General features: G+C 48.4%; 2 protein-coding genes and 2 pseudogenes across 5 annotated transcripts; 2 read left to right on the top strand and 2 right to left on the bottom strand.

Annotated features, from left to right (window-relative positions):
* The first annotated feature begins 2,302 nt into the window (after positions 1-2,302).
* On the top strand, positions 2,303-3,919 carry LOC112885199. Its single transcript, XM_025950854.1, has 2 exons — positions 2,303-2,328; positions 2,381-3,919. Exons 1-2 carry the CDS (start codon positions 2,303-2,305, stop codon positions 3,495-3,497), a joined length of 1,143 nt encoding a protein of 380 aa, XP_025806639.1. The 3' UTR covers positions 3,498-3,919.
* A 1,118-nt stretch (positions 3,920-5,037) lies between these two features.
* Positions 5,038-6,048, top strand: LOC112885198 (annotated as a pseudogene).
* Positions 6,049-7,448: 1,400 nt separating this feature from the next.
* LOC112887476 lies at positions 7,449-10,347 on the bottom strand (annotated as a pseudogene).
* Positions 10,348-11,354: 1,007 nt separating this feature from the next.
* LOC112887475 (protein SUPPRESSOR OF PHYA-105 1-like) lies at positions 11,355-19,770 on the bottom strand. Of its 4 annotated transcripts, none has more exons than XM_025953651.1 (9): positions 19,323-19,770; positions 19,149-19,242; positions 17,373-19,058; positions 16,515-16,672; positions 15,170-16,019; positions 13,983-14,129; positions 13,306-13,623; positions 13,130-13,189; positions 11,355-12,319 (listed from the first exon to the last, which is right to left on the bottom strand). In XM_025953651.1, exons 3-9 carry the CDS (start codon positions 19,041-19,043, stop codon positions 12,128-12,130), a joined length of 3,396 nt encoding a protein of 1,131 aa, XP_025809436.1. In that variant the 5' UTR covers positions 19,044-19,058; positions 19,149-19,242; positions 19,323-19,770; the 3' UTR covers positions 11,355-12,127. The 4 variants fall into 4 exon arrangements, with proteins under 4 accessions (XP_025809436.1, XP_025809440.1, XP_025809438.1 ...); XM_025953655.1 differs by having other exon boundaries at positions 17,373-19,053; XM_025953653.1 differs by having other exon boundaries at positions 19,149-19,770.
* Positions 19,771-21,783: the final 2,013 nt, after the last annotated feature.

Raw genomic sequence — 21,783 nt, 5'->3', positions numbered from 1 at the left:
TGTATATTGAAACTTGAGAGTGCCATGAAGTACAGGAATGTTGTAACGATTAGGCGCAGCAAATGAAACACATACGTTTTTTCAACTACAAACTCACATTGACTGGCAGCACCAACTATCTTTCAGAAACAATCTCACACTGAATGCAATCAGCAACTATCTGATCAAAGCGACAATTCACATCATGTATCGCACACGGCACTCAGCCATCAGCAGATCACAAACTAATGAACTGGAAGGTCATAGCCAAGAGTAACCTTGCCGTATCAAGGAAGAAGCCAAGCCGGAGGAGAGTGGTTCGAGGGGTTCTGCGGGGGGCAGCGCTCGACAATTGGAGGCGGCCCCTCTGACCACATCCCGTTGTCGTTGCAGGGATAATGCCTCTCGTCGGCACCGCGGAACATCATCTCCTCGTCGTAGAAGCTCCGATCATCCAAGAAGTAGATGCCGGCCCTGAACCCCGGGTACTGGGCCACCGCGTAGGATCTGGAGCAGCCTCGCCCCACAAACAGCATCCGGCCACCCAGCGTCTCCAGCTCGTCCCAAGACCAGGGGTACTCAACCTCCTCAACCATATCGCCCTCCTCCGCACCCTGATCGTCCACCTCGTCGCCCTGGTCCCCGATCTCCTCCGCGTTCTGATCGTCATCCTCCTCCTCGCCCTGATCGTTTCCCTGACCCTCATCGTCTTCCTCCGCACCATGATCGTCCTCCTCCTCGCCCTGGTCCTCGATCTCCTCCGCGTTCTGATCGTCCTCCTCCTCCTCCTCTCCCTGATCGTTCCCCTGACCCTCATCTTCTTCCTCCGCACCCTGATCGTCGTCCCCCTCCTCGCCACCGTCGGGATGTGGATTCTGCTCCGGTACGATCACCCGGAACACCCTGAACGACGACGTCATCAACTGAGGATGAGTGAACCTGACGACCATCAGCAGTTCCGGGCCGTGCGCCACGAGGTAGCGAGCATGTACGACGAGTCCATCGTAGTTGCGGCCCCCGGGCTCGAAGAGGTTCAGCCGGGGAACTAATGTTATGAGCCCATCTTCCTCGAGAACCGGCCGGTACACGAAGATGTGCTCGCCTCGGGTGAGGAAATGGAAGGAGAGACCATGGAATACGACGTCCTCAACCTCCAAATCAGCCGGAGTTGGCCAGCCAGGCTCAGGCTCAGGCACGAAATCGATGGCCGTCGAAGACCCCATGCACCAGAAGGCGAAGCGCCGCAGGACGGGGGCGTCCGGCGGCCAACGGGTGATGATGCAGGCGCCGACGCAGAGCGGAACGTCCGGCGGGGCCGAGAGGGTGGCGGCGAGGATGACCATGTTGCGGACGACCTCGCCGTCGTTCTCGACCAGGTCTGGGAGGACGTGGATTCTGTCGTCGCGGAGGTTGTGGAGCACGTGGTTATGAGTCTGGTCGTAGGCGAGGAAGAGCCAGGCGCCGTCGTGCGACCCGAAGTAGCGCGCGCCGTGCGGGGGCGCGTCGATGCCGTGGTGGACGTGGTAGTCGCTGAGGAAGCAGTGGACGTGAGTCGAGCCGGCGGCCGGCATCAGGAGCCACGGGAGCGCGGGAGGCAGGGGAGGGACCTGGGCGCGCGCGCGCCATGCCCGGCAGACGGCGGCCATTGTGCCGCGGTCCGTTCTACACGGGAGGCGGCTCGCGATCTCGGTCGTGAAATCGTCTGGGAGGGCGGTCGCCCAATCCCGTGGTTCATCCATGGCTACCAGGGCCCAGGGGGGCGACGGGCGAGAGGGGAGTTGGGGCTCGGTGGCGGCGAACCGGAGGTGGGCTGGGTGGAAGACGGCGAGGAACAGAGACGTTGGGGACCCCACAGCCAGGGTGGTTCGGCGCGATTCCTTTTTATTCTGGAAGCGGAGGCGAGGAGCGTGTTGGCGTGTTGCCACTTGCTAGCTGGCTTGCCCCTCGTTCGGTCATGGACCTTGCTGGCTGGGCTGGTCGGACCGCATAGGATCGAATGGCTTGGACCCAAATTGTAGGCCCGCAAGCTACAAAGAAGTTGTTTATGGGCCGATTTCACTGGGCCTAAATTGCAGCCTACATGCCACGTGGTCATTGGTCAACCATCTCGTACTTTTTTGCCGTCCTCCTAGTCGTACATCGATGGACTACTAGCTCCTGCTTCCTGCGCGTCTTGTATACTGTAACTCCTATCCGATCCGCGAGAGAATACGTGTACGTCTCCTCGTGTCGTGTGGAGGCGTATATACATAGCTACATGTACACGCGGCTGGTAGGGAGATATGACATCTAGCGATCAAAAAACAATCGTGAATTCGCGACGATGATGGCGTGGCCGGCGACCAAACGGCAAGCGGCAGCGAGGTCATCACGAGATATAAACGACGACGTGGCCACCGAGATCCTGCTCCGCCTCCCGTGCGGTCTGCAAGGCATGGCACCGCATCACCACCAGCGCTGCCTTCGTCGCCGCCCATGCCCGCCGCCGCCCCCACGAGCTCATCCTCCACCGCCATGGTCCGAGCTCGACCGGCGCGCTAGAAACCATCCCGCTGGCCACCCTCGACGAGGCGAGGGGCCGGCGGCGTCTCCACGTCCAGTACCCGGAGTACACGAGACCCAGACCACCCAGGGGTTGGAGCGGGTACGCCATGATCGCCTCCTGCGACGGGCTGCTGCTATTCGAGAGGCACCCGGTGACACGGAGGTGGGCCGCGGTGCCCCGTACCCCCGGCACCTTCATGCAGCCCTGCGGATTCTACGTCCACAAGCCATCCGCCGAGCACCGGGACCCGTGCATCACCAACGGCCAACAAGGGTCGCACCACGTTTGCTCGCTCGAAGCCGCCGAGGCCCATCGGCTCGGACCAGCGCCCCCCTTCGCCCCTCTCCTCTACGTCCTCCCACTCCATCACGTCACCCTTGACGGCAAGCTCCACTGGCTGTGGTATCCCTCGGTTCTATTCCCGATGGATAACGGGCGATATCCCGGGGCGGAGGAAATCGGCAAGATCGTGGCGTTTGACACCGAGTCGGAGACGTTCCGGTTGATGCGTCGCCCGCCGCGGAGGGTGGTCCGCTACTCTGGAGGAGTGGAGCTCTTCCTGCTACAGGTGGACGGGATGCTGGCCATGGCGGATTTTCTTAACGGCTCGATGGACCTCTGGGTGCTGGAGGACCACGACGACAACGACGCGAGCTGGACGCTCCGCCTCCGGGTCGACCTACCGTCGCCGTTGCGGCGTGCTAGCTGGGCGATGAACCTTCGCATGGTAGGGCAGGATGTGATTCTTCTGGGAGATCGCGGGAGATGTTGGGTGGCGCTGTATGATGTGATGGGGAAGAGGGTGTTGAAGCAAATCCAGCTTGTCCCTGACGATACGTGGAACCACCTCAACGTCTTCGTCTTCAGGGATAGCCTAGAGCGACACGGCTTCTTTGATCTTCATGGCCCTGCTTGCAGCCGCAGCCGCAAAGAGGACTGTAACAAATCTGACAACACGGCACTTTCACTCTGAAATCTGAATCTCTGACTTGTGTTTCCAAGACAGAACAGCTAGTTTGGTACATCAGACTCTACGTTTTAACTTGGCAAAAGCGAACGGATCAGTGAACTCTTTTCGGTACCAGGATTAGTGAACAGTCGAATCAGCTGCTGACGTGTCAGAGCAGATTAGTGAACGGAGCTGAACTCACGCGAGCCAGTTGTTTCCTCAAGGCGTGTCAGAGCTGCCGACGCGGAGGCAGACAGGGGAAGCTCCAAAGCATACATACATGGCGGCGAAGATATACTTCAGTGTTTACCGGTAATCGAACATTTGCAATAGGATCTAGGAACAGAGGCTTGCTCTTCTTTTTTTTTCCTTTGTTTTTTATTGTACCTCTTGTAACATCTTTTTAAATAAATTTACAGTAGATGCGCGCTCCTACTGTTTCTCTCTCTCGCTCTCTCATAAAAAAAATAGGGGCTTGCTGTGTACCTTAGAATTGGTGTATCTGCAAGCTCAAAAACACAGGCTCCGCGAGGGGATCTTATTCATAGCACGTGCGACTAGCTGCCGTATCATCGCACGTGTCTGCTAGAGATGATAATATTTCAGAATAAAATAAAATATTCTAGAATAAAATAAAAAGTTAGGGATAACAATGTTCCAAAATATTTTTTATCTTATTTTGGAACGTTTTATTTTGTTCTAAAATATTTTATTTTGTTCTGTAATATCATCTTTAGTGGACATGTGTGATCATACAGCGGCTAGTCGCACATGTTATAAATAATATCCCCTCTGCGAGACCACCCCAACACCACCCGACTCCTACCCCTGCTGCACAAATAATGTCTATCGAGTTGGAGACCGAGGAGATCGAAGTGGTGAATGTGCAGCCGCCGCCGTGGTTGAATCCCTTCGACATCCTCCCGATCAAGGCAGTCTCTGTTGGGAGCAGCGCCACCCTCATCGGATTTCCCTGCGCTGAGGGCAGGTGGTACTTTCTGAAAGAGAATGGGGTGCACAGGGAGACCAATTTCAGGGGTTCACCAATGTTCAGGGTATTCAGCGAGAGCAGCCTTGTGCTTGCGACGCATGCTTTCTTTTCTTCTACTACTTGACAGCGTGCCCCGAGATCGTGCCACTGAACTTCTCCAATCTGTTGTTTAAGGAGATGACGGGTAGCACCACCTGGATGCTATCTGATGCATCAAGTGTTCCTGTACACGTTGAAAGATTCAAAATTGTACGCTGCAACGGGCTACGGCGCGTCGCATTCATGCGGAGTTTACCTTGTCTGGGCCGAAATAGTGTGTGTTTTAGCGGTAGCGTTATGAGCTTCAAGGCCGAAAATCCCGCCTCCGGCGTGAACCCAACCCGACCCGACCCGTTTGGCCCAATCGATGTCTACACTGGCCCAGCACGATCCATTACTTAAAAAAACGACTGTGCTGCCGCTGCTTCTTGCAACTCTCACCGGCCGCGGCCACCGCCTCGTCACCTCGCCACCGGCACCGCTCTGCCTGCCATCAACCACCAACCAAGCCTATGCGCCGTCGACCCCTTGGCCATGTCCCGGGTCTGCCGCCTATTTCGCGCCGCCGTCACGGGCCATCGACCCGAAATCCGGGCCGCGCCCTTGCCGCACCAGCTCCCGTGGCTCCTCCCGCATGCCGAGGGGGCAGCCTTTGCCTGCCTCCTCAGCGGCGGCGGCCTCCACAGCCTCGACGTCCCGGAGGACGCACGAGTCGCCCGCTACTCCGGCGCGCACAGGGGCTGCTGGATCTTCCTCTCCTTCGGCCAAACCGATGGCCACGCTCTTCTCAACGTCCGCACGGACCAGCGCATCAGCATCCCCAATGCTACGCGCGCGTATTGGCCGATCGAGGACTTGACGAGTACTCTATGGTGATCCACGCCGTCACCCTCTCCTCCTCACCGCGTGACGAAGGCTGTATCGCCGCCGCCATCGTCAGCAACCATGGACTCCACCCGGCCCGTCCCAAGATCACGTTCTGGCGCATCGGTGATTCCGTCGCTTCAGGAGCATTTGGGACTTCCTGGTCTTTGAGGGTGTTGGATATCATATTCCACGACGGCGGGCTCCATTGCCTAACCCGAGACGAAAGAATCCTCGTGTATTCACCAGTATTCGCCAAGGATATGGGTGCTCGACGTTGGTATGGAGTTGCGCTTACTGCTGGGCCATGGCTACGGTAGCCAGCACGTCCATGGCCGATACATCGTGGAGTCCCGTAAGGAACTGCTCATGGTCGTCAGGTTCTCTCCTTCGCCTCTTCGACAGCTGCCAACGTCGTCGTTCAAAGTCTTCCGGCTGATCGAAGCACAAAGTCTTACTGAAGTCGACAAGATCGAGTACTCTTGGGACGAGCTACGCACGCTAGACGGCCGGATTCTGTTCGTCGGGCAAGGCTGTTCCACGCCCTACGAGGTGGCAGATTTTCCCCGGTTGCAGGACGGCGTCTACTTCTTTGATGATCGCAGTCGCAGGTTCTACAATATCGTCCTTCCTGGGGCAAGACGACTGCTTCCACAACAAGGTGTTCCCGATGGGCCCTGATGACAAGGAGTACCCCTGCACCGACAACGGGAAGTGGCCTGGATCATCCCTCGGCGGCGACGGCCATGTCGAACGCTGTTTCTTGCACCTAGAGGAGCAAGGGGGGTACACTTCCCCAATCTGGATTCTCCTTTAGGCCTCGTTTGGTAACCGCGGAGGAAAAAGCAAGGGATAATCACTTTCTAGGAGCTATTTTGGAACAGCTTGGAGCTGCTTGGATTGGCATGGTTTGCCTCTCCAACGCACAGATACATGTCCTGTTCCAATGGCAAATATAAAAACACAAATATTGTGCAACAAAGTACAATATTTCAGAATCCAGATCAGTACAAAAATTGTCCGAAACATTAAAAAATATATAAAAGCATGCTGTCTGGCTATCAATAAGCAATAACGACCATTACTGAAGCAAAGTGCCAACAGATAGGTCTTCCATTCCATATTTGCAAGATATTAGCTCCTCTGTCACTACTACTTGCACGATATTGGATCATTCATTCCATCCCAGATACTGCAACTATCAAATGACAAAAAGTTGTCTTACAATTTTTCCAAGAAAATAATAAGAAACTTTCTCAAGATTAATTATGAAAATAACAGAAAAAAACTCATGATATTCTAATTTACCATGAACAAACCTCTAATTGCATATCAGCACTACTCAAGTCCATTGAGCTCAGTACTGCAAATATTATATTGGATTTATACAGCATATTTGAAGGCATTAGGTGTTACTGGTGATTCTTACAGGCATGCATGAGTGAACTACAAACTAATTGGTACAAGGCAATGTAATGGAATCTACAAACTAATAAAGTAGAACCTTTTGACAGGCATGCAAAGCTAACACTTTCTATGACACAGTCAGCACGTAGCAGGCAAGACCATTGTCTTGCCACCATTCAGTTGCCGCCTAGAACTTGAGAAATCAAGCCACCAAACACCTAAGCTCAGTTGGATTTGCAGGTCAGCTTGCAAGGGGGAAGCTGGTGATGAGACGTCCTCTGCGCCTAGAAAAGAGCAATGCCTTCTGCTTGCTTCCATCACTATGCTGGCCTATTATCATTGTTATAACCATTATTTTTGGCTTCAAGTCTTGATAGCAGGCCTGTGCTGTTGCTGTTTGCATGAAGCAAAGCATCAGAAGGTAAGGTTTCAGAGAAAAGCATCTGAACATGCTAATACGTAGCATACAAAAACTTGCTGAGGCAGAGATTGTTCCGTCCTCCACTGGGGATTCTCCTCTCCCACGCGGTTTGACGGGGTTTGGATGGGGGGACGTTTTGATCCACGACCTTCCAAACGCATTTTCAGCGCAGAAATTTTAACCAGCTCAAGTTTCAACACATAGTTACTACAGAAACCCTCATTACCAAGTGTTGAGTCATCACACAGAGCAAGCACTATGGCTTCGTTCTGCAAAACATAGCCTCTTATTCGTTTGATCTAGGTTCATCCCACGACATTGTTCTCCTATGAATCTATGATCATGTCGTACATATACAGGTTTTGATACAAAAATGGTTTGCAAAAACTTCGATCGAGATAGCTGATTTGCATAAAAAAATTAAGATAGTTGATACTTCCCACGTAATGTACATAGTTCAGATATAGAACTTTACACCTTCGCAATCATTGACCTTGAATATAGCAGCCTTTCCCTTTTGTTCCAGCAGTCGAAGCGCACGCATTAGAATGATGCTGTCAATTCCTGCAAGTTCTGCATGATTGACGAAATTAAGGGCCTGTTTAGTTCCACCAAAACGCAAAATGCAAAAACGCAAAATTTCACTGTAGCAAAGGAATCTTGCTAATTTGAAGTACTAAATGAAGTCTATTTGCAAAACTTTTTGCATGGATGGGTTGTAAATCACGAGACGAATCTAATGATGCTAATTAATCCATAATTAAGCAATAATTAGCGGATGGTTACTGTAGCATCACTGTTGCAAAACATGGATTAAGTAGGCTCATTAGATTCGTCTCGCGATTTACAACCCATCCATGCAAAAAGTTTTACAAATAGACTTCATTTAGTACTTCAAATTAGCAAGATTCCTTTGCTACAGTGAAATTTTGCGTTTTGCCTTTTTGTGTTTTGGTGGAACTAAACAGGCCCTAAACCAATAAGCATACAAATAGAAACTATTCCAAGATCTGTAGTAACTGTGCTCATGTAAACAGGAGGATGCTACTTTTCATGGGTGTGCGATTTAAGTAATACTGTAATGAAGATTTCCTTAAAAGAAACAGTAACATTTGCCTTGAAACAGTAACAAACTTTTTTTCTGAGTTCTGACCCAGAGAAAGGCTGAAAGTGACTAAAATATCTCAGCAACTCCCAAGTGATAAAATGTACTTAAAAGACTAAGAGCTCCTGATCCACCGCTAATATTTTTTTGCATGCCCTAAAAAATATGGAAGAATATCTTCTTCCTGTTAACATGAAAATTTTCTTTGAACAAATACTAGAATCTCCAGTGTACAACGATAGTTTGGCAGTTAATGTGCATATGGAAAAGTCAGTCAGCTTGAATTAGGAAAAATAATAAAATGTTAGATCCGGGTAGCACCAGTTCAAGAGACTATGTTTGCTTACCAGTTCCACGTGTGTCAAATCCAGAGCGGATATCTTCAACAGGCATTGTGCTCCCCAATTCATTCTCCTTCACCTAAAGATAAAAGGTAGTAAAAAAAGTCATGAGTTATGACGCTCTGAAGGCACTGTGGATGTGTGTCATACTTTCTTGTTTTTAAAAAATTAAAAGCGCAATTACTCACAAAGTTCAATATGTAGTTAGCCCAATCTTGTATTGTTAGCCAGAGAATCAGACACTTGTTGCAATTCCTGTCCATCCACTCCGCATACCCTGCAAATCAATCATGAAGTTGTGAAATATCAATGGTCATCATCTTAAACAGTTCTGCATGCATATGGCCTGTTTTCACCAGGAACTGAGCTTAGATATTCTCATTCACCTTCACTAACAAGAGCCGAAAGGAAAAAACTTCTTTTGCCTCACGGGATAGAGATCCTGCATCAAGAAAAAAGACTGATAAGTCGTGATTCAAAGAACAAAAAATGCGAAAGCCAACTCAGCAACCACCTAGCACAAATGCACAATAACAAGATTAGTCGTTCAATAGCCAGGATCAACTCATACACATGATGGTAAACAAGGTAATGCTGATAGCCCGCTGAGGTATTATCGGTACTCACAAGCGATCAATTTTGAAACTAATGGGTACTGGATAGCATATAATTAGAAAAAAAGGAAACAAAAGAGTTTCTCACTTTGAATCGCAGGATTGGGGAACAACGGAAAATCTTGCTCAAGTGAAACAATGTATATCCGTTGGCTTCGACAATATTCAAGTATCAGTTCTTTCCATAGACGCACTTGTACTTCACGTGTTGCTCTGGACGGCTGCAAACTGAAGGGTAAAAATTATGCTGTCAAGGGTCAACCATCTGACTTCAGCTGCATATAACTAAGTAAAAGCTGACAGCAACAGCAGCAACAACAACACAGTCAAAGAATGTTAACTGTGCAGGTATCAAAATGAAGAGAGAGCAAAATTTCAGGGCAGCCGAAGGCCAAGCCCAAGATTCCTTCCTATTCAGACAGACACTGATTTATTATTATACATGTGTGTGTGTATACGCATAAGTCAGAAAGCCATTAGCAGAGCGGCCACTAGGCAGGCAGCGGCGAGGCCCGCGCAGCGGGAGAGCCGGGCGGTGGCCGCCGCCGCGGAGTTGGGCATGTCGGGCGGCGGCAGAGCGACGAGGAGGACGTTGATGGCGAGCTTCTGCCCGACCTCGCAGTGCTCGCCGACGCCGCAGAAGTAGTAGCGCTGCCCCGGCTGGGTGAGCTCGATGATGGTCGGCCCGTTCTGGTACCTGCTGGTGATGTTCCGCATGCTGCACGCGTCGAACAGCGCCCGCGTCGGCACCTCCACGATGTTGTGCACCCCGCTCCGGTACAAGAACACTGCCACGCGACGCCGAGCAGATTACTAGATTAGTATGGTCGAGAGACCCGGAGGAGCATTTCCACACGCTTACTCAGTTTGTCGCCGATGCTGATGTGCCTGGTGCGCGCCCAGTCGTCGTAGTACGTCTTGTTGGGGGGCATCCGCCACCCTTTGCCCGCGCCGACGATGTGGTACACCCCGGCCGTCGAGCCGGGGACGAGGGACGCCACGACGGCGGAGAGGAGCAGCGGGGCGTGCTGGCCCCGGCGCGAGATGCTCGGTCGCCGGCCGCTTCTTCGCTTCTTTCTTTCCGCTGCCGCTCCGCGCGCTTCCTGATCCCAACCTCCCTAGGCAGGAACCTTCCCTTCCCTCGCGGAAGAAAAGATTGCGATGGCGGAAAGGGAGAGACGGTACGGAGGGGCCAGCGGAGGAGGGAGCAAAAATTGAGGGAAATTCAGGAGTTGAATCCATGGACGTTTGCCTATTTTTGGTATGGGCTGTTGCCTCGCTCCACTCCAGAATTGGCAAATCATTGGGGGTCGCAGGTGGGCAACCGTTCAAGGAGTTCGTATGCCTGTGCTTTTGCCATGTTTGGCTGGTGAAGAAATTCAAAGAGAGAGCAGCAAGTCGGCTGTAAGAGCATCTCGACCGGATCCTCTTCCCCAGTCCAACTATGAGAGTTTGCGTAAAAATTGGATCCCCTTTGTATCTCTTTTTTCAATAATTATTGGCACAAACCAATAATCCACCATAACTTTTCCTAAATAGAGGGAGAGTTGAAGTTTTCCTAATACGGTAGTTGGCTTAAGATGAGATTATCAGGAAACTGGAAAAGCAACTCTTCCAATAATTAGAAAAGAATTATTGAAACCTCCCTATTGGAAACTGCTGGAGATGCTCTCGTGTCTGAAATGATGGAGGCACTACGACCGTCGCTTACTGTTGCAATATTTCCCTTCCCCAATGTTGCGTGTACATACAATGAACAATAGCGTCGTAGAGGTTCTTGCTACCAGTTGGAGCCTCACGATCAGTTCGTGTGCGAGCTGGTAATTGCAATATTGCCATATGACTCATGTTGGTAACAAGTAACAAGATTAAAAAAAAAAGAATAATAGCAAAGAACAAGCATATGCCACTCATCAGTAGTACAAGCTTAACTCGTTACATGTACAATACACGCTGTAAGGCTACAGTCAAATGAATGTAAACTACGGACAGTCGAAAGGTGTTACAGCCGAACTTAAGGTTGGGTGAAGCGAGTCATAGCGTGCACAAGTAAATAAGCTCTCCACTTGTTCCAGACAAAAACATCAGCGAAATAGTCATATACAGGTAAAAAGATCTGCTTCATCTTGTTGGGAATACCATTAACTTTGATTACACTCAACAGATGACTCTGTATTTTGAGCATTCTACTCTAGTTACAAGGCCTTTCAGTAGGCAGTCCTAAATATATGTACAATAATGAACGGGAGACACATCCTCCTTACAACATACACATTGCACGATCAACTTCTTCAAGCTACTAGATAACCCTGTTTTGCTCTAATTGTTTGCTCTAACCATCATATATAGTCCAGCCAGCGCACATCAAAACTGAGTTAATTACCATGAGATACTGATCTAGTACATGTATTATCACGTCAGCCTCTAGCCCGAAAGAACATCCTGTCTCGGATATACTTCATCGGCCCTAGGGCACCTAATTCTGTACAGACCCTTAGGCCCTCAAGATGATGAATAGTAACGGCGCACAAATTTACAAACACAATAAACAGATGCTGACAGTTCGCCTTCCGGTTGAGGCCTGTCATACTCTTGCAAATTTTGTTCAGTTTGCTTGGAAGTCTCAAGCAAAACATCCAAAACTAATACCTGGCGTTGTAGGTTACTTGAATGGTGCACTTGCATCTTTGCTGCTCTGGTGACACAATGAGACCAGGCTGGAAGGGGTGACTGATGATTAGTGTTCTGCATTGAGGACTCACTATGCACGGCCATCAGAGAAACAGCATCACCAAGAGCATATAAGCATCAGGGGCCTGCATGGCAACCCTAAAACCTTTTTTTTCCTTCAGTACAACTCTCATCGGATCTTTCACACAAGCTCAAGCACTTTGATGTTGCCACTAGAGTTGGCAGCCACTACCATGTTTGACTTCCCTCTCCAGCATACACTGGACACAAATTGCTGGTTGTCTTCATTTGTCACTTGTCCAGTTATCGGGTCAATAGAACCAAATTTATGAGAAGTTATTGGCATAGGGAAGGTTTTGTAGTATGAAAATACCTGCACGCACCAAAAAACATATGAGCAATACTTCCACTGATAGATTCATGGATATGCTTCATTGACATGCGGTAAATAAATGGGAGAATTTCATATTTGACATTAAGGAGGCTCTATATTTTTGTTCTACCACTAAGTGAACCTATAGCTTAAAAATAAAATACCACCCAAAGGACGATTGGCAAAAATAAAACATGTGACTTTTCAGTGGCAAAGTCAAAATATCAAACAATTTACGCAATCCAAGTTGCAATCTGTCACTTATGTATCTACAGTAATAGCCACGGCATCAACATGAGAATCTTCACTATAAAGCTGAGGGAGTTGGTTCACGAATTGCAATACACAGCAAGGGTTGGAGCCAGAAACTTGCCAGGCCCCAGGCTATCAAGTGGTGATACATCTGAACCTTTGACGTTTGTTCAACTTCTATAGGATTTGCATTGCCTTTATGGCTTCGAACCAGGCTGCAGCCAGGGCCCTGGCTCTGTCACTGTACACAAGTAGCGGTGATTTTTCCCAAGGGGGACAGAGGAAAAATGGAACACTTGTTATTCACTTATTTCTCATACTAGTGAGGTAAGGATCATGTTAGGTTGAGCGACTGGGTCCATGGTAATCATTTGCGCTATGAGAGAGAGAGAGAGAGAGAGAGAAACACAGTTTCCGGAGCGCACCAATGTGCTGAACATATAGCTGCTCACTTGAAAGGTTAAAATTTGACAGAGAACTCAATTCCTGACAGTGTCTTCTCACTAAAACAAGTCAGCATGCCAAGGAAAATGTATGCACTATACATAAAATACTCACTTCATTGGTTTCGGAGCCACATGTTATGTATCCATCATGAACAGATAACCCTACAAAATTCTGCACAAGCAATTATTAGTAAGGTTGATTTCAGATTAATTACACAAAACAAGTTAACTTAAGAAAACAAACATGCAGTACTAAAACTTAAGAAAACAACTTAAGTTATCTCGTACCTTCTCGTTGGTATGACCACTCAGTGTCAGGCTGCAAGAATCAGCAGACAATCCACTGCAATTAGTCCGGTTAAGATCCCATATCTTCAATGTGTTGTCCGTTGATGCAGAGATAAGTGTTTCTGGATCCAAGAACCTTACGTAACTGACAGCTTTCCCATGTCCCGAAATAGTACACCAAGGGATCCTTGTGTTCCTCAGATCATAACAGTATATCTTGTAATCAGCTGAACCAAAAGCTAGCATGCGGGAGGAGTATGGAGAGAATTGAACACAGCATACATTGGCCACATTTCTGATTGTATCAATGCAATTTTTCTGAGAACAAGAATTAAAAAATATTAAAAAATGAAGTATGAAACTGTAGTTGTGGAAGATAAAAGTAAGGGTAACAGTCAACCCAACATACACGAACTGCAGATTCCTGTGTATATTTACACCTCAGCCTTTAAAATACCTTTGAGTTATCGCCCAAGTGACAGCAAAAATATGGCAGCTAGATCAGTTTGATATTTCTCTTGTATAACTCTATGTCTCACCTTAAGTATCAACTATTTAGCATGTTTTTAAGTCAGGATATTGAAGATATGCGTAACATATAACACCCATGTTCGAAATAAGGACTCAAAGTAAGAAAACTTTCCCGATAAAGAAAAGGATGTATTTCAGTAACATGCCTGGTTAATACTCCATACTTTCACGCAACAATCGTCACTACCACTTGCCAACTTAGTAGGGTCCACTTCAGAAAAACTCACAGACCAAGCTCTTTTCCGATGCTCTGTAAACTGCGTGAATCCTTGACCAGAGCTGGCATCCCATAACTGCATTTCACAATAATAATTAAGTTAAATGATAAAAAAGAGAGAGAAACGCAGGAATAACACAAAGACCATCTCCAGCCTGATGCTCATAGAAGAGAAGCTTTTGCTCTTTGTTAAAGTATCAAGGGAACAGCAAAGACACATCCAAACCATAAGAAAATCATAAATGGGAGGAAAAGATAGCAACTCAGAAATTGAACGTGCTTGGGGTAGCAATTGAGCAGTGCTGAGTGTTAAAAGGCTGAACAATAAGAAACTGCTGCTTTTCACATAAAGCAACTAGAAGATGAAACAGTCTAGATATGAAATGGTGTTATTGGTCCATCTTCATATTCATATTTTCTGACTAACCCACTCATCCAAGAAGTCCTCTCTGTACATAGTTCTATTCCCCTAGTTTTTTTTTTCTGTATAGAGACATCCTGACACAATGCAAATGTAGCTAAAGTGTTGAAAGTACCAGTACCAGTAGCAACCCTCGTATAACTCAAAAGCTTAACCTTTTGGTGGCAACAGGTGCAACAAACTCAAAGAAGAAAATGCAGTTCTCAAACAACGACCAGTATAACCTAAAGCTCACCAAATAACTTCACAGCAACTATTTTAACAATCAATCTATGTGTGCTCCCTCTCAGACCATAATAGTACAGATAACATAGAAGGCATTCAAACAGAAGAATCTGGCACATGCCACAGCAGACACTATATTGTCCTAACCAAAGCTAAAACTATGAGGACGCAAAATTAAAATAGTACACGACTTGTGGAGAACATATTTGTGCCCAACTGCCCACAACATTTAAACATATCTCAATAGATTGACAGTATCTTGAATCCAAAGTCAGAATTTTGGTGCATCACTTGATAATAATAGCACCGCCAAATTATATGAGATCAAATTTATCTGAACCAGATAAATGCTATCATCGAAATAAATAAAGAGAAACTACGAGGAATAAAAAACATGCCAATTTGTTCATGGATGATCAGATAAACAGATATCTTGGGAGTTATATAGAAACATACAGTTAGATACATACCTGAACAGTGCCATCATAGTCTGTTGATGCCAGGTAGTTCTTTATATAGTTGTTCCAACAGACACAGCTAAGCTTTGACTTGCTAGGCATCTCTATCAACGGGTAATGAATATCAACACGATCATTTAGGAGTGCATCGAATTCAAATATTTTTATTTTCTTTGAAACTCCAGCAGCAGCAAAATATTCTTCATCCCTATCGAAACTCAATGAACAGATGACATTCGGAGAGTTAAGTATATCTGCATTCTTCAAAATTCCTCGTACCTCAAACCTACTGTGCCGGGCATATTTGCATAAACCATCAAAAAAGCATCCAAGGCGGTCCGTTTGCTCATCCGTAGCACCAGAATCACTGTGAAGTTGATGGAAATTTTCGCGGACCCTCAAAGCCTCGTTATCTGGACGTTTGATTGCATTAGTTTCACAGGTGTCCACAGTAGATCTCATGGAGTAATAAGCATTTTCAAGCTGCTCCAAATTCCTCATTACCCTCTCCTCATATATGCTTGACTTACACAATGATGGTAGCAAACCTGACAGCAACGCACCTTGAGGGGCACTCACAGAAGCTCCTGACAAAGCACTAGAAGTTGCCAGTACATCTGTGTCCTCTAAACTAAATCCCATTCTTGCTGAGTGTCTTCTCTCAACCTCTGTGATGTCTGTTTGTAAGCTTCCAAGATCTGCGGATAACTTAGCAGCCTGCATCTCCTTTTCTTCTTTCAGTTGAGAAAGGAAATTAAGTAGCAAACTAGATTCAGTGTCATCTTCACTTATGGAAACCGGCGACTGATCTAACAAGGACAAATCCCGACCCTCATTTATCAAGTCACATCCAAGAATGTCTCTGAGAAAACAGTAAACTGGCTATTAGGCACAAACAAGCATATAATAATTATTTCCAGACTTCAGACGGCCAAGAAACGTCAACTCTAGGGGCACAAAAGGGATACTACTAAGCAGATCTAACATAATTTCCACATGTGATGAATGGCAGAAGTAATCCTTCGGCTTGGGAACATGAGTCTAAGTTGAACACTTCTACATAAACTTAACAGTGTTATTTCATGGCACATAGCCATAATAAGCTAAACATTTATATTCATGGTATGAGTCATGGACAAAGCTCAAGAATCAGATAAAACCTACTATGAAACGAATATCCTGGAGCCAAAGCACTTCTTTACATTCCATTGGAGAAATAATTGCTCTAGACTCAAGTGCAACATACAAAATTCACCAAATAGAAGGCTATTAGCCTTTAACTATATCAAAACAATCACTAATCAGTAAGCAATTTTCTTAGTTTGTGCTAATGAGCGAGAGAAATGGATAAACTCACCTTGCTTTTGGTCTCGAACAAGGATCTGGGTGCAGTAACCAAAGGCAGAAGCCAGCCTCCTTAGGACTTTCTGAAAGAAAATTTGGAGGCAGGATGCGTTGGCGGAGATTTGACATTGCAGCACAGTGCACCTCCCATGTCTCAGAACAGCAAAAGAGCTGACAAAAAATATCAAGTTCATTAAATGCATAGCCTGCCAGGCTGAAGGTCTACACTTCAGTCAGAAACAAGAAGATATAATCTACAGAAATATAAGATCACACGAAAAATGGAGAAGTCCAATTCAAGTGTGCTTTCAAGTAGCAAGCAATTAAATTTGTGCATGCATGCGCTAGGAGTACAGGTGAAATATCCCGTAGTAGACTACATAACAGTTAATTGCATATGAAAAGAACAAGGGTATTGATTCTCATGTAACTAAGGCAATTATAAGTATCATAATTCCATGATCTTGGGGCTCAATAACAGTTGCAAACCACAACAGGTCCATTATAAGGTGCAGACACAATGTACATATGCTGCATAGCAAGATGATTTCAGCAATTCAAGTGCAGATGGACCAATAAAAGCAGAATGCCTATCATATTCTTTTATTTAGAAGGAAACACCTTGATATACATGTGTCAGAAGTTCAACGTACTAGATTTAAGGCAAGAGAAAAGGAAACACCTTGATATACATGTGTCAAAAGTTCAACCGCTCATACTAGATTTTAAGCAACTGAAAAAACACAAGAATTTGATTTTAAATGATTAGTTATTGCCACCCACCAAACTGCAGTTGCACAGTATCGCTTTACTTCTACAGAATCCAATATGGGTACTACTGCAGAAAATGACACAAAAGTAATAGACGTACCTCAAATAGAAGAACCCCAAGGCTGTAGATGTTCGATGGGAATGTGCCTTTAAATTGACTGAGCTCTTCTGGGCTTATGTACCAGCTTTCCTCTAGATTCCTCAATTCAAATGCCGCTTGTTGGTTGCCAGAACTAGAAACATGTTGAGCACAAGATGTATAACTGCCATATGGTTCGACAAACTTAGAACGTTCTCTGACAGTGCAATTAAAATTTTCTTGCCCTAAAACACCTGGATTGACATCTTCATTTTGATTGTCGACTCTTTGGTCAGTCCAAAAGGTCTGTGTTGGTCGCCTGACAGCAACTGAGCCTTGCTCACCAACCTTTTGATACTTCAGCATTGAATTTCCATGTCCGTTAGACTCTTGGTGCTCAATTTTATGGCCAAAACTCCTTTTTCTATTCCCAAGATCTTCTCTAGTGACTTCTTGTCTAATTGATGTTGGCAAATCTTGTGTAGTATAAGAACCAATATACTTAACTTGGTTTGAAGATGGAATTGTAAAATATGATGGTCGCAGATGTTGTAAAGTATAACCCTGTGCATGACACTTATCCACAAGATCAAGGATCTGCTTAAACAAATGCATTTTCTCAAACCTGCTCAATGTTTGCCGGCCAGGCTTAATCAGTTCCCTCAGGCTAGTTCCATCGCAGTGAAATTTTGAAACATTTGCACCAGTACTGAAAGGCAACGGATCCACTCTGGTCATAGAATCATACATTGAGGTAGGAATAGTCGGAATCTTGTCCAAACGGCCTCTAGGTCTTGCATTAGCTTGCACTTGGATCTCCTCCCGTGCACCTTGGTGAGCAACCCCTTTACCTTTTGATTTGCCATTAAGCGGTGATCCTAGAACCCCAGATGGAGGTGTTAATGTCTTACTCCTCATCTGCTCAAGAATTCTATTTGAGAAGCTGCTTACTCTAATAACATTGTCCCTTTCAGCCCGATGTTCATTCTGATTCGGCCTTGCAGATAATAGAAGCTGCTGATTGCGAAATGGCATCACAAACTCATTATTCACATTGCCACCTCGACTCGTGGGTATCTCCTTGCCGGACACGTCGTTATTCCGTGAGATCATATTGTTGGCAAGGTTCATCCCCAAATTTTCCCTGCTCGAAGCAACACCAGCCCTCGGGTTTGCAATGTCGCCATAACTCACTGCTGCATTCTCCCTGCTGGCCAACTCGCTAGTTCTCCATGCCATCCGTGTAAAGTTACCCCACAGGCCCTTAATGACAGTAGGCCTATCCCCACTGCTTGAGCTTCCACCAGCCGAAACCTCAGGTTGAACATCAGTGTTTATGCAATTCTTCAATGTGAGCTCCTCCACCCTCTCTTCCGCCTCATGGTCCAAACCGCGCTGCGTCACACTGTCCGGCCTCAACTCAGAATTGGAGAGGCCAACGCTTGTCAGGCCCCTCGCGCCGTCCGAGCTGCCTCCGAACCCGCCCAACGAGGTGAAGAAGGAGAAATGCTCCGACCAGTCCATGTCCCGCGGGAGGGGCGTGGCGGGCATCTCCAGCGCCTCGCTGCCCGACGGCTGCTGATGCTGCTGCTGCTCCGCGGGCTGCCCATTCTCCTTGCTGCCCTTAATCTGCACATCCCCGGCCGCGCCGTCGCCGGCGCCGCCCACCTCAGCCGCCGTCGTCCCTTCCATCGCACCAAACCTACCCTGCCAAAACCGCGCACCCCCTCGGAATATAAGGTCAAGCGGCGCGGCGGAAACCCATCGGAGGCACGATTCAGTGGCGGGGAGACATACCTCGCGGCGGGCGCGAGCCCGCGCCGCGCATCCTCAGCCGCGGCCACAAGCCCACCCTCCCGAGAGCGACGATCCCGCGAGCGGTTGGCTGCAGCTGTTCGCACCACGGGGTTAGGAGGACTCGCCCGATCCAAACAGCGACATTCGCAGCGGCGAAAGAGGGCCACACGTTACCCGGGGGGAGCTGGCGCGCCGCGGAGGCCCCGGGGGCGCGGGAGCCCGGCCACCGGCGCCGGGCGCGGAGGGGCGGCGACGGGAGGCGCGCCGAGAATTTCCCGAAACGGAAAGCCGCTTAGGTTTCCTTTTTTCCCTCGCCGAGCCCCTCCTCTCTCTCTCCCCCTGCTTTTTTCCACCCCTCGAGCGAGCGAGGAGGCGCGAGCGTGCCTGCGCGTGTGGGAGGGGAAGCGGTGGAAGGACGGACGAGGAGGAAGAAGTCCGGGGCGGGGTGGGGGGATTAAACTAGTCGCCAGTCGCCGCGGATGGGGAAACGAATTTCTTCCGACGCGGCGAGGGCGAGAGCTCTGCTGCCTCTCTTTTCCGGCTGGCCTCCGTCCCGCTGTTCACCCGCCCGGATGGGTGGGTGGGCTCGCGCTCGCGCCCTGCACAGCTTCTCGCAACCCTGGCCTCTTGTTTTGTTCGGTGCTGGTTCTGTGGTGCCCGGCTTCTTTCCTGTGGCCACTAGACTGAACCTGCACCCAGTACCATCGAACCAAGAACCTCTCCGCTTTATGCTTTCGAAATATCCAAAACATTGTACACTGGATTGGAAATATCCAACTCGGTTTAAAATAAGACGTTTCAGGCTCAAACTACAAGGGGACTTTCAGTTGAATTTAGATAGTTGGAGCATTACTGTTTTTGAAATGACCCAGAATTGAACATGTTAGCGTCTCTAATGGCTTCCCATATTGCCCTCCGCGTAGGCTCGGCCAACTTGATCGAGCCCCCGGCAGGCTGTAGTTGTCAAGCTTTTGAGTACGTCAGAGTTCATGAGCACGAGTCCTCCCAGCCATGCAAATATGGTTTTCTAATCCGCCAATGGGCAACAAAATAAAGAGGAGATTTTGAGGCGAGGAGATAAAGAATTGAAGGTGGGTTGCTAGTTTCAGTACACCAACCAACCAGCTCCTCCCCTGTACTGCTCGGCTGCTGCAACACCCGAAATGGCATGGCATGGTTTTGCCAGTGAGTGTGCAGCCGGCAACGGTGGCTGTACGAGTGACGACGGCGGAGGGTTCGTATGCGGTGATGGTGCCAAGGAAGAGCACAGCCCGTATCGAACTTTCATTCTTTCTCTTCAGAACTTGAGGTTTTTCTTGGAAAAAAAGAAGTCAAGGGCCAAGCTTTTTTTCTCTCCTTTTTGCCTAGTACGTTTTTTCCAACGGCAGCAAGCACCATATCCTGGTGTCGGAGATGACATCACGTGCTCCAAATGCTCCCATGCGTCCGGTGACGGATGGTTTCAGCCCAGCCCTTTGATGATGGACGTTGGACGGATGGCGAGCGACCCTGCGCGCGGCGTGCCGCCGGCCGCCCGGCTCCGTGCCGGGTCGCGCCAGCGGCGGCCGCGACGTGGGGCGCTGCCCGCCACCACCCGGGGCCTCTAAACAATTCCCCGCCGCGCGATCTCGGTCCGGCTCCGGCCCATATGACAAACAAATCGTGAGGCCACGAGCTGGCGGCGCCGGCCCCGGATTTTTATTCATTGCCCATATTCTCGTACTCCCACTGGTCCAGGCCATCGCCGATGCTTATCGTCGGTCGTCTCCTCCATCGCATCGCTCTCTTTCCCTCCCCAGTTACTGTCTCTGCCTCTCCCTGGATGTACAACAAGTACATGCGATGCGATGCATCTTCCTCGATTTCTCTTTCCCTTTTTTCCTGGGGAATTGTGTCGTAGCACTTCGTTTATCCTCGTGAGGTTGAGGACTTGACGGGTACCAGCAATTGGGCATGGCGGTATGGGCGGTCCAACGCAGCTCTACACTTCGACCACTCGCTTGTTTCCCGTTCTCAAGAAGATAACATATCCTACTTGCGCTATCTGAAGACTGAAGGCGACATTGTATAGTACAGTACTGCCACAGTGCCACCGCCATACATTCCTGCTCGTGGAACTGTGCCCCCGCGGCTGTCGTCGCCGTCGTTCGCGTCGGCGAAGATGGCGCAGCTGCCATTGGGGTTGGGGAACCTGGGAAGGCGTCCGGCCGGGGCCTTCGCTTATTAAAAACGTCCTCGCCTTGTGCCGTAAAGTCCACAACATGAGGCCGCGATCCGCGCGCGTGGGGCGCGTGGGCCGGATCGGACCGGCTGGTGCTGGTGCAGCGGAGCGCTGGCGCATCCGATATATATAGACAGATGGAAGCAAGTGCCCTCTCCTGCTCATGGATGCTCTCTGTCTCGGACGATAATTCCATGTTCTAATGGTATTATTATGTGCACTGACAGTCCCATTTGAATACTAGAGCAAGCTGCTGTTCAGTTCAGTCATTTGTCATCTGCAGGGTTCAAATGAATGCCTTCCCAATCTAGTGAGAAAATCTGAAGGCTGTAAACATGGTTGGTTTGCTCCAGAAAAAAAAACAGAAAGAGATAGAGCAGTAACCGAGCTAGGCCCATGACATTGTCCATTGCA

Source organism: Panicum hallii, chromosome 3, assembly GCF_002211085.1.
Source record: "Panicum hallii strain FIL2 chromosome 3, PHallii_v3.1, whole genome shotgun sequence".
NCBI classification, from domain to species: Eukaryota; Viridiplantae; Streptophyta; class Magnoliopsida; order Poales; family Poaceae; genus Panicum; species Panicum hallii.
Note: the sequence above shows the minus strand (reverse complement) of the source record. Positions and strands in the feature narration are given on the sequence as shown.

Excerpts from the sequence above, each read along its gene's own strand:
- LOC112885199 (XM_025950854.1), top strand. The coding sequence starts at position 2,303 with ATGATGGCGTGGCCGGCGACCAAACG. Across the intron at positions 2,329-2,380 it reads GCGTGGCCGGCGACCAAACG|ATCCTGCTCCGCCTCCCGTG; the intron begins GCAAGCGGCAGC and ends GTGGCCACCGAG.
- LOC112887475 (XM_025953653.1), bottom strand. The coding sequence starts at position 19,043 with ATGGAAGGGACGACGGCGGCTGAGGTGGGCGGCGCCGGCGACGGCGCG. Across the intron at positions 14,130-15,169 it reads ACTATGATGGCACTGTTCAG|TTATGGGATGCCAGCTCTGG; the intron begins GTATGTATCTAA and ends TGTGAAATGCAG. Across the intron at positions 13,624-13,982 it reads AAGTATGGAGTATTAACCAG|AAAAATTGCATTGATACAAT; the intron begins GCATGTTACTGA and ends TCTTGTTCTCAG.